Source organism: Osmerus eperlanus, chromosome 3, assembly GCF_963692335.1.
Source record: "Osmerus eperlanus chromosome 3, fOsmEpe2.1, whole genome shotgun sequence".
Classification (NCBI taxonomy): domain Eukaryota; kingdom Metazoa; phylum Chordata; class Actinopteri; order Osmeriformes; family Osmeridae; genus Osmerus; species Osmerus eperlanus.
Window position 1 is genome coordinate 18,918,575 of NC_085020.1, and position 15,861 is coordinate 18,934,435.

The following is a 15,861-nucleotide window of genomic DNA, read 5'->3' on the forward strand; positions in this document are numbered from 1 at the left end:
TTTAACTGCATGCTCTTATGGTTCTTCCCTTTGGCACTTATTTGGTTTTTCACAATGCTTTATGTTTTGGCTGCTCGCAATGTTTGGGACTATCTTGTTCTCTTGTTGCTCTCTCTTGGAAGTCGCTTTGGATAAAAGCGTCTGCTAAATGCATACATGTAAATGTTCATAGCATGCCTGCCGTAGCCTACTCCATCCAAATCCGGCCGAGTGCGGCAGATTGTTGCCGGTGCGGATTGCATTGTACTGAAACAAATGGACAAAAGCTCATATCGTGATATTAGCCCACCGTTACCGTTCGTGCTACAAAATTATACAGTGATTACGTAAATTTTAGGACATATATGGCTGAGTCTGGGTGGTAGGACTAAGTTTAACACAACCAGTCTTCATCTTCCAGTGAAGTAAGAGAGAAGGGTGTAAACGCCCTGTTACCAGGCTATCATCGTGTAAATAGGACAATAAACCCTTTTGTTTCAGAACCATCCAGTCTCTTGGCCCTTTACTTGCAAATGTAAATTCAGAGAAGTGTGTTGTATTATTCAACAATGGATAAAGATCAGTGTGCATTGGATGACTGATCATTAAGTTCAAATCAAGTTTATTACAAGCAATGTCACAGAGGGCTTGAAATACGCCCATAGAACTGCCCCTAACCAACCTAAACCCTCTAGAAGGACAAGGAAATTTTGAGAACAAATAGAAAAATCCTTGGGAGGAGCAGTTCAGTGCCCCCCTCCTCCAAAGACAGTTTGTGAAAGAGAGGTGCAGAACACAGGCTGTTCCCTGTCCCTCGCCCGGTTTGCATGTGTGTTCTGTCTTGTGTGTTTGTCTAGTGTTACGGCCTTTCCCCCTAAACAAGGTTTGTAAGACAGGCTAAACATTCTTACATCAATAAAAGTTAGACAACAAAATGGAAGAAACCTTGGGAGGAGCAGTCTAACAACAGAGGATTTTTTTGTTGTTGTTGTAGTTCTTCCAGCTGTGGGTCATACAGAAGTTCTCTCAGGTGGTGACTGCTGGGACAGCTTGGCCCCAGACATCACTGCTTTGGGGGTTTTCTATTGTGGACACGCAGGTGACGCTTCAGATGGCTACTTGTTTTACCTGAATAGTCACAGAGGTCACAGCTGTAGGGCTTCTCTCCAGTGTGGATCCTGCGGTGAGTTCTCAAAGTGGAAGCCTGGCTAAAGGTTTTACCACAGAGGTCACAGCTGTGGGGCTTCTCTCCAGTGTGGATCCTGCTGTGAGCTGTGAAATTGCCAGCATGGCTAAAGGTTTTACCACAGAGGTCACAGCTGTAGGGCTTCTCTCCAGTGTGGATCCTGCTATGAGCTCTGAAAGGGCCAGCCTGGCTAAAGGTTTTACCACAGAGGTCACAGCTGTAGGGCTTCTCTCCATTGTGGATCCTGCTATGAGCTCTGAAAGGGCCAGCCTGGCTAAAGGTTTTACCACAGACATCACAGCTGTAGGGCTTCTCTCCAGTGTGGATTCTGCAGTGAATTGTGAAACTGCTACCACTGCTAAAGGTTTTATCACAGAGGTCACAGCTGTAGGGCTTCTCTCCAGTGTGGGTTCTGTGGTGAATTGTGAAACTGTTAGCATGGCTAAAGGTTTTACCACAGAGGTCACAGCTGTAGGGCTTCTCTCCAGTGTGGATTCTGCAGTGATCTGTGAAACTGCTAGCACGGCTAAAGGTTTTATCACAGAGGTCACAGCTGTAGGGCTTTTCTCCAGTGTGGATCATGCGGTGAACAGTGAAATGGTTAGCTCTGCTAAAGGTTTTATCACAGAGGTCACAGCTGTAGGGCTTCTCTCCAGTGTGGATCCTGAGGTGATTTCTCAAAGTGGAAGTCTGGCCAAAGGTTTTACCACAGAGGTCACAGCTGTAGGGCTTCTCTCCAGTGTGGATTCTGCGGTGAATTGTGAAACTGCTACTACTGCTAAAGGTTTTATCACAGAGGTCACAGCTGTAGGGCTTCTCTCCAGTGTGGATTCTGCGGTGAATTGTTAAACTGCTAGCACGGCTAAAGGTTTTACCACAGAGGTCACAGCTGTAGGGCTTCTCTCCAGTGTGGATCTTCATGTGCATCTTGAGGCTTCTGGATGAGGAAAGGCTCTTCCCACAGGTATCACACTGATGTGTCTCCATAACTCAGCTCTCTCTTTGTTCTCTGTCTGGTCTCTCTGGATCCTGTATCTAGTCTCTGGAAGCTTGTTTCTCTCTGGTTGATCCTCTGTCTGGTTACTGCTGTGTCTGGTTGAGTCTCTCTCTGTAGTCTCTCTGGTTGAGTCTCTGTAGTCTCTCTGGTTGAGTCTCTGTAGTCTCTCTGTAGTCTCTCTGGTTGCGTATCTGTAGTCTCTGGTTGATCATTGTCTGGTTAGTGCAGTTTCTGGTTGAGTCTCTCTCTGTAGTCTCTCTGGTTGAGTGGCTGTAGTCTGTCTGGAGCCTTAATGTGTCTTCTCTGTCTAGTCTCCGCCCATGATCAAGTATGATTGGCCAGTAGGGGATCTGGAAGAAACAGTTCCAAGTTAATGATAACTCAGATTACACATATGAAGGAAACCTTTTGTCTGTCATAATGTCCACTTTGCATATGTAATGTTGATCATTTGGTGAAAAGTGTATGTTTCTCTGATTTATTTTTACTGGAGAAACAAACACAATACTTTGATAAAAATGTAATCTGTGGCATACAACTTGGAACTGTTTTCACAATGTATGCTTCATGTTTTGGCTGCTCGCAATGTTTGGGGCTATCTCGTTGTTATGATCAGTGACCTATGCACTTTTGTAAAGCTCTCTCTTGGAAGTCGCTTTGGATAAAAGCGTCTGCTAAATGCATAAATGTAAACTCCTCATAGTAATTTGGTTTTCTTTAAAATAATAATAGCCTATATGATTAATTTCTACACAATAAGCATGTAAATTAACAATAAAAGGACTTTGGATTGGAATTGCAAAGTTTTAAATCCAACAATATTATTATACTCTATATTGCATGCGTCTCATTTTCTAAAACTGATAGTTACAACATAGAATTGGCTCCACAGCAGCAATACAGAACACAGCACACTATATGCTGACCACTAGGGTGGTGTTATGACAGTTTTTGACATAGTTACAATATCTATGTTTCTTTAAGCGGTAAAAAATAAGTTCCTTTGTTATAGACAGACGAATGTAAGACACTGAGGCTCTGTGGTGTGGTTTACTCTGTAGAATGGACACTCAGATTGTCTTAAGGTATTTATGATGGGGGTTGGGGGAGATTGTTATCTCAGTTGAGCGAGCTGACCTAACCTTTTGGCCAAGGAGATTGTGTCCTGTGTCCTGTTTGTGTATCATTAACCATCTCCTCATTTAGAGAGGGAGCTGGGACATCAAAGAACTGTGGGACACTTGATGTCAAACTGTCACTGAGTAGTGCTGGCCAATCACAGAGACAGCTATATTGATGGATTGACCATCAGAAGAACCATTTGTTCTAAGTTTATATAAGGCAGGGTTTTAGGGTTGTTCTTCACCACTCTCTCGAACGACCTGTAGGTTACATCTGCATGTCTTTCGTTAGAGTACTCTGTTAATTCTTAAATTGTACAAACTAAATAAATTATATTGAAACCGCCATCTTGACTATTCAGATCTACACAGTGCCAATTGAATTTCCGCCATGTCAGCGGTCAAATTAACGTTCACAAAACTGGAGTAAATACTGTCTGCATCTACATAACATTAAATTCGTACAATCGTACGTTTATTTTCAACCACTTTTATTACAAGATTGAGACAACTTAAAGCATATGAAACATACATAATTATGTGGGCAATGTAGAACAGCAGACAGATTTGAAATATATCCTTTTGTTAAAAGTTATGACCATTGTAGTGATAAGTAACTCTCTTCTCGCCGGTCTCCCGGCATGCGCAACCCGCCCTCTCCAGAGGATTCAGAACGCAGCAACCTGCCTCATCTTCAACCTACCCAGACGGTCCCAATGTTACCCCGCTCTTCATCTCCTTCCACTGGCTACCCATCACGGCCCGCATCAGATTCAAGACTCTGGTACTGACCTTCCGAGCGGTGAACAGGACTGCACCTGACTAAATCCAGTCTCTTGTCCAACCTTACACCCCCCCCGCCACCTACGGTCTTCTTATGACAACCATCTGGTGGTCCCACCCCTCAAGAGCGCCCGCTCCCAACCCAAGCTCTTCTCCTCTCTGGCCCCCCAATGGTGGAATCATCTCCCCACCTCCATCAGAGATTTTGACTGTCTCTCCACCTTCAAGAAAAGGCTAAAGACACACTTGTTCCGGGAGTACAACGGTACTTAGGAAAGATTTGTTGGATCAGATGTTAGTTTATTTCCTCCAGGAACACAATGACACTAATTGAGGGACTTGTTTCACTTGTTAGTTGTAACTGATTTAACTACTTGTAGCCTACTTGCTGTGAATTATATTATTGTTGCTTGCTTTCCTCCAGGTACACTCTAGCACTTTCGAGGATCACGTTGTTTAATTGTAATTTGTTTAACTACATGCTCTTCTGGTTCTACCCACTGCCACTTATTTGCTTTTCACCAGGGGTGATTCTAGGATCAGACCTTTAGGGGTGCTCAGCCCCCAATGAGAATGTGACATGAATACAGTGCCTTGCAAAAGTGTTAAACCCCCTTGCTAATAAATTCCTAATTTCACTGGATAACAATTAATACATTTATGTATTATTATGCAAAATATTGAATGAATGAAAAAACTAAGGATGTCCCTTTCTTCATGAACTACCAGCATCAAATGATAATAAACAAATATAGCTGCAAGCAGCGAAGCGGGTTCCTCCGCAAAATGGCAAAATATTATAAACATGTACACTGCAGAAGATCGAGAGTTGGACAACAAGGGAGCAAAACTACTTCATGTTTGGCCAACAACAGGCTGAATGGGGATTTGAACTCATGAGCATAAGGTTACAAGTCAGTCTCTCTATCCTCTCTGCTACACACCAACTGTTGAGATTGTATGAATAGAAAGGGCAGAGTATTAGCTTTGGTCAGCTTTTGGACAAAGGTTAAGAAACGGTTGACATTTCAAGGTGAAATTGCATGAAATTGTGCATCGTATTTCAGAATGATGTCATCCTGTTTAACTAAACAGATAATCAAAATTATGACAGGCCAAAAGATAATGGCTGGATTCCAACCAACTACCTTATACTTTACAGGTCACCATGCCAGCCCATTGAGCTATTCTCAGTGTTGAATATTGTCATGTTCAGTTACTGTATAAAAAAGTAAGCTGTTTCTCCTGTGGTAAGCGTTGTTAGATTCAGCCAACGTTGAAACAGCTTTAATTCAATCATATTTTGACATACCAAGGTGAAATTGTTTGTGGTACTTCAGAAAGATGTCATCCTGTTGAACTAAACAGATAATCAAAATGATGACAGGCCAAAAGACTATGGCTGGATTCCAACCTACAACCTTATACTTTACAGGTCACCATCCCAGCCCTATTCTCAGTGTTGAATATTGTCATGTTCTGTTACTGTATAAAAAAGTAAGCTGTTTCTCCTGTGGTAAGTGTTGTTAGATTCAGCCTAAGTTGAAACTGCTTGTACATTTCCTATAAAAACGGGATGACTGGGTTGCTGCTGTAAAGAATAACTTTCTCATCGTTTTTTTTAACAGGTTGTTTGGAGTGCCATAACTTGTCATGGAAGGGAATTTTAAATCATGCCTAGCATCAGTGGGAATGTGTCCTGGCTTAGGTTACTGAAATGAATTTGTGCAACAGGCAAGGGATCCACCTGAACAATCAATTGACTTCATTAGAGAAAACCATTAGAGTTATCTCTACCATGCGTAGACTACAAGTAGCTAGCTACTGTGGTGAACCTGGCTTGTTTTGCAGTGGTTTACACAGTCTCGCTAAACAGATGATCAGAGTGTTGTGATGGGCTCAAATAAACACGCATTGCTATGTTTTTACAACCGGAGGATTGATCGGAAGACTAGAAACCGTTTTGCCAGAATAAAAAATTAAAAACGATGCTTCTGACTGGTTTTGAACGTACAACCATTTGCTTACCAGCCAATTGAGCCATTCCCAGACATGGATTACACAAAACTGGATAATAAAAAAAGCTGTTTCTCCAATGGCGAGCATTGTCAGATTTGGACGAAGTTCAAACATCTGTAATTCAGTCATATTTCGACATATCAAAGTGAAACTTTGCATGGTACTTCAGGGGCATCTCACCTTAAAGCCTATTAAGTTTGAACCATCCTTCAAAAATACATTTGATTTAGTGACACAAACATATTGAGGCAATGTGGACATTTACATAAATACACCCATTTCAGCCATTTTGTACTTGATTCAATTGCCTTAAATAACGTTTTTAAATACGTCAATGATACATATCTGTACCAAATTTCAAGTCAATTTCACCTTTGGTTCAAGAGAAGAGGAATTTTGAAGGTTTTCCCAAATTATCACAGTACAGGAAAATCCATCATGGCGGACCTTATGGGTCCTTGAGGCTTTTTTGTTCCTCATGAAAAATGAGGCATGCACACCAAGTTTCAGAAGAATTGGAGCAATGGGGTGGAAATGCCATCACTTTGAAAATCGGACTTTTGGGCGTGGCCTGTGGCGCCCCCTATAGTCCGATGTGGCCCATATTTGGTGTGGGGGTACCCACTTGGATTTAGTATCAATGTGCCAAATTAGAAAATTTATGACCAAGGACTTTTTGAGATATTGGGGCGCAAGGAGAAGAAAAATAATAATAAGAAGAATACCAACAATAACAATAGGTTCCCTCCTACCGGAGGAACCTAATAATAATTGTATTTTTTTAATTATTATTTTTAGGGGTGCTGAGATGAAATTTAGGGGTGCTCAAGGGTTTTAAATCGCCATTGCTTTTTACAATGTATGCTTCATGTTTTGGCTACCCGCAATGTTTTGAATAAATTTAAATTTAATGTAAGTGGAAAAAACTGAATCCCCCCTCCCCCCAAAAAAGAGAGCAGCTAGCGCTATGCACCTACACTCCTCTCCATAACTAAAAAGGTTTTACATTTTACCACAATCAAACTGGCCAAACAAGTAATAGATATTTAGCTTAAGGGGTACATAATGTAGCTAGTTAATGTTTATTTAGCAAGTTTCACATAAATCTGCCAAAAACGAGGCTATATAGGCCTACGGCACGGTCAGTAGCTCACTGGTCGTATAATTTTGTCAGAAACTCGCGTTACTCCTACACATGCTTCGTAACTAAAAAGTTTAGACTTTTAATTGATAAAATGGACAACACATATAAAGAAACTTAATTAATGCGACAAACCTGACGTAGCCTACTCGATCTAAACCCGGCCGGTGCGGATTACATTTTATTGAAAAGTGGACTAAAATGTTTAAGAAAAACTCATATCATGATATATATAGCCTACAGTTACTGTCCCCAGCTACAAAATTATACAATTTTGTAAAATTTAGGACATAGGTCTACCGCCCAGCCCTATGTTTAACACATCTCTGTTCCAGTTTTCATTTTCCAGAGAGGTAGGAGAGAAGGGTGTAAAATGCCCTGTTATCAGGCTATCATCTTGTAAATAGGACAATAAACCCTTTTGTTTCAGAACCATCCAGTCTCTTGACCCTTTACTTGCAAATGTAAATACAGAGAAGTGTGTTGTATTCTTCAACAATGGATAAAGATCAGTGTGCATTGGACGACTGATAATCAAATTCAAATCAATTTTATTTGTATAGCCATTTTTACAAGCAATGTCACAGAGGGCTTGACATACCCCCATAGAACTACCCCCAACCAACCTTAAACGTTTAGAAAGACAAGGAACATTTGAGAACAAATAAAAGAAACCTTGGGAGGAGCAGTTCAGTGCTTCCCTCCTCTTAAGACAGTTGGTGAAAAAGAGGTGCAGAACACAGGCTGTTACGTCCCTCGCCTTGTTTGCATGTGTGTTTGTCAAATGTTACGAACTTCAACCCTAGACAAGGTTCGTAAGTTACGAATCGTAACACATACTAAACAGTCTTACATCAATAAAAGTTAGACAACAAAATGGAAGAAACCTTAGGAGGAGCAGTCAGACAGCAGAGTTTAGATCTTTTAGTTATAGGCCGGTAGTTCTTCCAGCTGTGGGTCATACAGAAGTTCTCTCAGGTGGTGACTGCTGGGACAGCTTGGCCCCAGACATCACTGCTTTGGGGTTTTTTCTATTATGGACACGCAGGTGACTCTTCAGATGGCCATTTGTTTTACCTGAATAGTCACAGAGATCACAGCTGTAGGGCTTCTCTCCAGTGTGGATCCTGCTGTGAATTGTGAAATTGCTATACCTGCTAAAGGTTTTACCACAGAGTTCACAGCTGTAGCGCCTCTCTCCAGTGTGGATTCTGCGGTGAACTGTTAAACTGCTACCACTGCTAAATGTTTCATCACAGAGGTCACAGCTGTAGGGCTTCTCTCCAGTGTGGGTTCTATGGTGAATTGTGAAACTGCTAGCCTGGCTAAAGGTTTTTCCACAGATATCACAGCTGTAGGGCTTCTCTCCAGTGTGGATTCTGCGGTGAACTGTGAAATTGCTAACACTGCTAAAGGTTTTATCACAGAGGTCACAGCTGTAGGGCTTCTCTCCAGTGTGGATTCTGCGGTGAATTGTGAAACCTTTAGCATGTCTAAAGGTTTTACCACAGAGGTCACAGCTGTAGGGCTTCTCTCCAGTGTGGATTCTGCGGTGAACTGTGAAATTGCTAACACTGCTAAAGGTTTTATCACAGAGGTCACAGCTGTAGGGCTTCTCTCCAGTGTGGATCCTGCTATGAGCTCTGACCTGGCCAGCCTGGCTAAAGGATTTACCACAGACATCACAGCTGTAGGGCTTCTCTCCAGTGTGGATCTTGCGGTGAACTGTGAAATTGCCAGCGTGCCTAAAGGTTTTACCACAGAGGTCACAGCTGTAGGGCTTCTCTCCAGTGTGGATCCTGCTGTGAACTACGAAATTTCTATACCTGCTAAAGGTTTTATCACAGAGGTCACAGCTGTAGCACTTCTCTCCAGTGTGGATTCTGCGGTGAAATGTGAAACTGTTAGCATGGCTAAAGGTTTTACCACAGAGGTCACAGCTGTAGGGCTTCTCTCCAGTGTGGATTCTGCGGTGAACTGTGAAACTGCTACCACTACTAAAGGTTTTATCACAGAGGTCACAGCTGTAGGGCTTCTCTCCAGTGTGGGTTCTGCTGTGAACTGTGAAACTGCTATTACTGCTAAAGGTTTTACCACAGAGGTCACAGCTGTAGGGCTTCTCTCCAGTGTGGATTCTGCGGTGAACTGTGAAACTGCTATTACTGCTAAAGGTTTTACCACAGAGGTCACAGCTGTAGGGCTTCTCTCCAGTGTGGATTCTGCGGTGATCTGTGAAACTGCTAGCACGGCTAAAGGTTTTATCACAGAGGTCACAGCTGTAGGGCTTCTCTCCAGTGTGGATCCTGCTATGAGCTCTGAAATGACCAGCCTGGCTAAAGGTTTTTCCACAGAGGTCACAGCTGTAGGGCTTCTCTCCAGTGTGGATCCTGCGGTGAACTGTGAAATTGGCAGCCTGGCTAAAGGTTTTATCGCAGAGGTCACAGCTGTAGGGCTTCTCTCCAGTGTGGATCTTCATGTGCTTCTTAAGGTTACTGGATGAGGAAAGGCTCTTCCCACATGTATCACAGTGATGTGTCACCATAACTCAGCTCTCTCTTTGTTCTCTGTCTGGTCTCTCTGGATCCCGTATCTAGAGTCTGGAAGCTTGTTTCTCTGGTTGATCCTCTGTGTGGTTACTGCTGTGTCTGGTTGAGTCTCTCTATGGTTGAGTCTATCTCTGTAGTGTCTCTGGTTGAGTCTCTGTAGTCTCTCTGGAGCCTTAAGGTGTCTTCTCTGTCTAGTCTCCGCCCATGATCAAGTATGATTGGCCAGTAGGGGATCTGGAAGAAACAGTTCCAAGTTAATGACAACTCAGCTTTCACATATGAAGGAACTCTTTTGTCTGTCATAGTGTCCACTTTGCATATGCAATGCTGATCATTTGGTGAGAGGTGGAAGTTTCTCTGATTTATCTTTTAATGGAGAAACTCACAACACTGATAAAAACGTAATCTCTGGCATACAACTCCTCATACTAATTTGGTTTTCTTAAAAATAATAATAGCCTATATGATTAATTACTACACAATAAGCATTACATGTAAATTAACAATAAAATGACTTTGGATCGTAATTGCAAAGTTTTAAATTCAATAATATGAATATACTCTATTGCATGTGTGTCATTGTCTATACAAAACGGATAGTTACAACATAGAAAATAAATGACAGAATGTTTATGAGCACTCTTATATTGACTCTACCGCAGCAGTACAGAATCAAATCAGTACAGAATCAAATCAAAATGTATTTGTATAGCCGTTTTTACACGCAAGCATGTCACAGAGGGCTTCACATACGCCCATAGAACTGCCTCTCAACCAACCTAAACCCTCAAGGAAGACAAGGAAAAACTGCCAGAAAAACTCACTGGAGGAGAAAAAATTTAAGAAACTTGGGAGAAGCAATTCAGTGAGGGATCCTCTCCTCCAGAGACGGTTGGTGAAAGAGAGGAGCAGAACCCAGGCTTAACATAGTCATATAGCAGGGAAATGTCAATGTGTTTTGAAACACCAAAATCCATTGTTCAACTTGGTAGATATGGGAAGGGACCGGTAAACTCGCTGTTGCCCGTCATGGAGACTGGTTTCCGGTTGGCGACCAGGTTCAGAACAAAGCACACTATCTTTATGCGGTCAAATTGAAGTTCACAAAACTGGAGTAAATACCTTGAGACTCACAAGACTGTCTGCATCTAAAGTTACATAACATAAAATCATATTACACACACTTTCCACAACGTACTAACAAATCCCCATTAATAAAGACAAACACTGAGTCTAGCTAACAACACAATCGAAGTAAAGCTAGGCTAGCTAGAGCTAGCTACTGTAGCACCGAAATGAGTTTAAAACCAAGCACAACGTCGCAAATCCTGGATACAACGCCAAAAGCAATGCATATCATGCTACAGTAGCACTTACATTCATAGCTGTTAAAACTGCAACAGAGCTTAACTTTAGCCTACGTATCTCCACGATCAACTACATTGATTTACTGTAGAGCTCACGTAACCGGGGATACAAACAAAATACTTTTAACCCTTGTGCTGCCTTCGGGTCACATGACCCAAAGGTTCATAACGAACCATCGTTGTGTTTACCCAGTTTTACCCAATACAAAAACAAATAAAAATAATTTTCTTTTAACCTTTGCAATGTGGGGGGTCTGCGACAGCCCAACGGTTAAAAGAAAATGCTTCACTTTGTTTTTGTATGAGGTAAATTTGTCGCAATACGACGGTGGGTCACACGGCTGATGGGTCAGAATGACCCGAAGATAACACAAGGGTTAAAGTCAATGATACAAACACTCAAGATGCAGTTGCACATTTGAAACACCAGGTGACACCAGAAAGGTAAAAAGGCTATAATGATAGGATTCTTCTCACCAGATCACTGTTGATACAGCCGACAATATCAATATGAATCAGTTTACATTTCATACTGCTTGAAGCTGTTTGCTTGCGGGTCAAGATGGTAGCCTTGGTAACCACATTTGAGAAAAGTTGACCAAATATGTTTCTTACTGCATATGTAGTTGATGTGATGGATGAGCTGGTAAGAGATCAGTCTGATTGCGGGTCATTCATTTGGTGTTTAGGAACCCATCCCCTGTGATCTGTGATTTTGGTGGGTCTGTACTGCACAGCAGGAGAGCCAGGGGAACCAGAGCAAGATGGAGACCTAGGTCCACCTAGGGGTAGAGGATTGCCAGGTTACAAAGTGACTTTTGGTTATTTATTAATTTGTTTGTTGATTGATTCATTCACTTATCTTTCATGCACCTTGTTTAGTAAATGTCATTGATCATATCAATATAGTACAAAGTTAGCTTTTGGCTTCCTCATCTTCCCCATCACAGCACGAGTTCCAAATAAAATTGGGAAAAAATCACAAAAACACATTTTCCCATGCATTTCAGTAGAATTTCAGTATATCTCCAGTCAGTGATCTATTTACATTTGACACACTCACATCATTGCTACCGCTCACATCTGTTGCAGTGTGTGGGGGCGAACACTGAGGTGTGTGTGTCCTGGTGTCTGTAGGTAGTGCTGGTGCCTGTGACTGTGGACCTTCAATACCTCTGGTGGTGGAGCCTGGTCCTATCGGGCCCCCAGGGTTGCCTGGGTTACCTGGCATCTCAGGGGCAACTGGACTGAGAAGCGATAGCAGTTTGTCAGGAGAACACGGAGAACGTGGACCAGCCGTGAGTGGCGATATCGCTCCTCATTTGCCTTAGATCATCCAATGTTCCCTCGTTCATGAACAAAAACGTTTATTATACCGTCTGTTTATCTGCCAGGGATTGCCTGGGTTTCCAGGGGCTCGAGGTTTCAAAGGTCCAAAAGGGGACATCTACATAATGGATATCAAAGGTAAGGGCACATGTGAAAGAATCTTGTTTTGATATGAGTTTTGTGACTTTGAATGGAAATATGTTGGTCTACATTGTCTCTAGGAAAGAAGGGAGCAATGGGCCCCTGAGGGCCTCCTGGTCAACAGGGAGCCACAGGAATGAGGGGACAAGATGGTTTCTCAGGCGCACCTGGCGATGAAGCCCCAGAGGTATGTCTCCCAGGTCTGTCAGCTGGGTTCAGTGTGCCAGTCTACAAATGAACATGGACCAAAATTAAATGTTTTTCCTGTTTGTCTGTTGGTTCTCCGTCTGACTGAAACAGGGGGATAGCTATCCAGGGTTTCCTGGTGAGAGAGGCTATCCAGGATCCGATGGGCCTAAAGGGTTCCCCGGGCCCGCTGGTTCCCCAGGTTTGGATGTCATAGGTGCTGTGTGACTCAGGGGGCCCCCGGGGGATGCGGGACCCCCAGGATTCAGGGGGCCTGTTGGCCCAAAAGGAGTCCAAGGTTAGGAGCCTGCTCAGTACCTTACTTTGTAATTAATGTGTGATATTATTGTAATTATCTCGTCTGTACTAATGACTGTCCTCCATTTAGTCTTTTCCTTCCCTGGCCCCCTTGTTGACTGAAGGAGATACTCTGCCCTGTGTGCCCAGTAACCCTGGAGCACCTGGAGAGAAGGGCGATGCCAGAGAACAAGGTAATGTTGCCTAACCACTGTCTTCTCACCGGGGTTGGGGTTGTTTTTTTTTTAATCCAGTAATGAAGAAATGAAGAACATGTATGTGCTCTCGAAGACTCGCTGGTGGGACAGGTCCCCCTGGGTACAGAGGACTTTCTGGACCTGACGGCGCAAAGGGACAGAAAGGAGACTTAGGGCAGGCAGGACCTACTGGAATCAAAGGTATTTTTTGGTAGGGCCAATAGGATTCACTGGACCACTGGGCCTATCAGGACCTAAGGGAGTTTTTTCTACAGGTACACTCTTGCACTCTTGTGGGGAGTTTCATGTTGTTCAATTGTAACTTGTTTAACTGCATGCTCTTATGGTTCTTCCCTTTGGCACTTATTTGGTTTTCCACGATGTATGCTTCATGTTTTGGCTGCTCGCAATGTTTGGGGCTATCTCGTTGTTATGATCAGTGACCTATGCTCTTTTGTAAAGCTCTCTCTTGGAAGTCGCTTTGGATAAAAGTGTCTGCTTAATGCATAAATGTAAATGTTCATCTTATCTCAGTATTTTAGCTAGCATCAGGGCAAATGGAATCGAATGGTTTATGACGTTAGGAGCTTATCTTCCAGGTAGCAGAGGGGCCATTGGGGACCATGGAAACACTAATGCTATCTCCATCAAAGGATCACCAGGTCCTCCTGGGTTCACCTGGTCATGACTGTTTCACTGGGCAACGAGGTGAGAGAAAGACTCAAATCTGTTTACACACGTATCACTCCACAATATCAACTATTAACTATATTAACTATTAACTAATTAATTATCCGTTTAATTAGTATGTACTGTATGTGTTTCCCAAAGCATGATCCGAGGTAGCTACACACTGTCATTCCCCTCTCAGGGAGTAAGGCCGAATCCCAATACTGTCTTACCCCTACCCCTTACCCCTAGCCCTTAGTTTTGCGCATTCACATGAGATTAAGTGGTGTCCCAATACTCTTTTTGAGCAAGGGGTAGGGCTAAGACGAAGGGGTATACACCCCTTAAAACCAAGTGTTTTATCGGGAGCTTACTTGAAACCTAGGGGTATGTGAATCCTGCTCAACCTGCAACAATGGCAGACAGATCATCCAGAGTCCCATAAAAGTAATATTTTCGGCTTAAATAATTGATTAAAAAATTATGACAGTCTTGTTTTGTGCTCTACACAGTCCTGTACATGTATATTTGCAACCATGTTCTTAATTGAAACATTTTTAAAAATTGCTAGTTTTCTACGCTAACATTACATACATTTGCACAACAGTCCTGCATTTCTCTGATTAGCCTTGAATGGACTCCATGCATGTCTACAGTTTAACTAAACTCCATTAGCAGCGAAGACATCAATAGACATCGATATACATACCCAAGTGGTGTCTCATTTCCAGGGCTAGGGGTAAGGGGTAGTGGTAAGACAGCGTATTGGGATTCGGCCTAAGGGTGTTATGGGAAGACAGGGTGAGCCAGGATATACAGGGGTTGGTGGACCCACTGGTGTGGATGCTGGATCTCTTGGGCCATCTGGCTCCTGTGGGCAGCAGGGGGGGACACTGGCCTACCAGGTTTTACGGGCCAGAGGGGCATCACCGGCTTCTCTGGAGAACCTGGAGACCAGGTAGATTTATCTCTGAGGGATCTATAACTGCCTCCTCCCATAGCTCCATCTGGTGAGAAAGGTGATCAAGGAGAACCAGGATTTTCAGGCGCACCAGGGCCCAAAGGGTTGCCTGGCCCTCCAGGATCCATTGGGCCACCTGGTCCTCCAGGTAAGAACATGCATGGGAAAGCCTTGTAGACAGACACACACAGTGGCCTGTGGAGCAGCAATGGTGTCCTCACTCCTTTCTCACTGGCAGGTGTCTTCGGACCACCAGGACCTGGTGGGAGGCCGGGGGCCGAGGGCCCCCAAGGAAATCTGGGAGTGCCCGGTCCCAAGGGAGAGCAGGGTCCCCAGGGACTCAAAGTTTTGTTTGAGTAGAATTGAGAAGAGATTTGTTTTTAAATCATATATATACTTCATATTTAAAACAACAAATTTTACATACAAAAGTACAAAGTTGGCCTTGCTGAAATGTTTCTCCAAATTTACTACAATCAAATACAGTACACAATTTTTTTTTTAATGAATTGTTGGTATTGACTTTTAAGCCCAAACTGAAAAATATGCCGTACTCTCAAATCAGAAAATGCATGAAACAACATCAACTCAAAATAGGGAGTCAGATGGCTGAGCGATGAGGGAGTCGGGCTAGTAATCTGAAGGTTGCCAGTTAGATTCTCAGCCGTGCCAAATGACGTTGTGTCCTTGGGCAAGGCACTTCACCCTACATGCTTCGGAGGGAATGTCCCTGTACTCACTGTAAGTCGCTCTGGATAAGAGCGTCTGCTAAATGACTAAATGTAAAAGGGAAAAGCATCAAAGCAATGGAAACCAACAGACTGAATAAACTTAGATTAGAATAGAATGGTCAAGTCAACTGATAAAGTGATAAGTCTCATACTCAAGTCTAATCTATGCAAATGAAGCTGTACAGTCAACAGGAAGTTGCTCTTCTTCCTT

At 43.0% G+C, this 15,861-nt stretch overlaps 2 protein-coding genes across 2 annotated transcripts; one reads left to right on the top strand and one right to left on the bottom strand.

Annotated features, from left to right (window-relative positions):
* Positions 1–930: 930 nt before the first annotated feature.
* Positions 931–11,260, bottom strand: LOC134017011 (zinc finger protein 91-like). The gene is made up of 3 exons (XM_062456256.1): positions 10,597–11,260; positions 8,188–10,006; positions 931–2,146 (listed from the first exon to the last, which is right to left on the bottom strand). The coding sequence occupies exons 2-3, from the start codon at positions 9,766–9,768 to the stop codon at positions 1,043–1,045; spliced, it is 2,685 nt and encodes an 894-aa protein (XP_062312240.1). The 5' UTR covers positions 9,769–10,006; positions 10,597–11,260; the 3' UTR covers positions 931–1,042.
* A 1,498-nt stretch (positions 11,261–12,758) lies between these two features.
* LOC134017012 (collagen alpha-1(XXIII) chain-like) lies at positions 12,759–15,280 on the top strand. Its single transcript, XM_062456257.1, has 5 exons — positions 12,759–12,796; positions 13,029–13,093; positions 13,243–13,286; positions 14,956–15,067; positions 15,158–15,280. The coding sequence occupies exons 1-5, from the start codon at positions 12,759–12,761 to the stop codon at positions 15,277–15,279; spliced, it is 381 nt and encodes a 126-aa protein (XP_062312241.1). The 3' UTR covers position 15,280.
* Positions 15,281–15,861: the final 581 nt, after the last annotated feature.

What these genes read in the sequence shown, in the direction of transcription:
- LOC134017012 (XM_062456257.1), top strand. Translation starts at nt 12,759, where the DNA reads ATGGTTTCTCAGGCGCACCTGGCGATGAAGCCCCAGAG. An exon ending in GGGCGATGCCAGAGAACAAG is followed by an intron (nt 13,287 to 14,955) that starts GTAATGTTGCCT and finishes CTGCCTCCTCCC; the next exon opens with ATAGCTCCATCTGGTGAGAA. An exon ending in TGGGCCACCTGGTCCTCCAG is followed by an intron (nt 15,068 to 15,157) that starts GTAAGAACATGC and finishes TCTCACTGGCAG; the next exon opens with GTGTCTTCGGACCACCAGGA.
- LOC134017011 (XM_062456256.1), bottom strand. Translation starts at nt 9,768, where the DNA reads ATGGTGACACATCACTGTGATACATGTGGGAAGAGCCTTTCCTCATCC. An exon ending in CACCTGAGAGAACTTCTGTA is followed by an intron (nt 2,147 to 8,187) that starts TGACCCACAGCT and finishes TGAGTTATGGAG; the next exon opens with ACACATCAGTGTGATACCTG.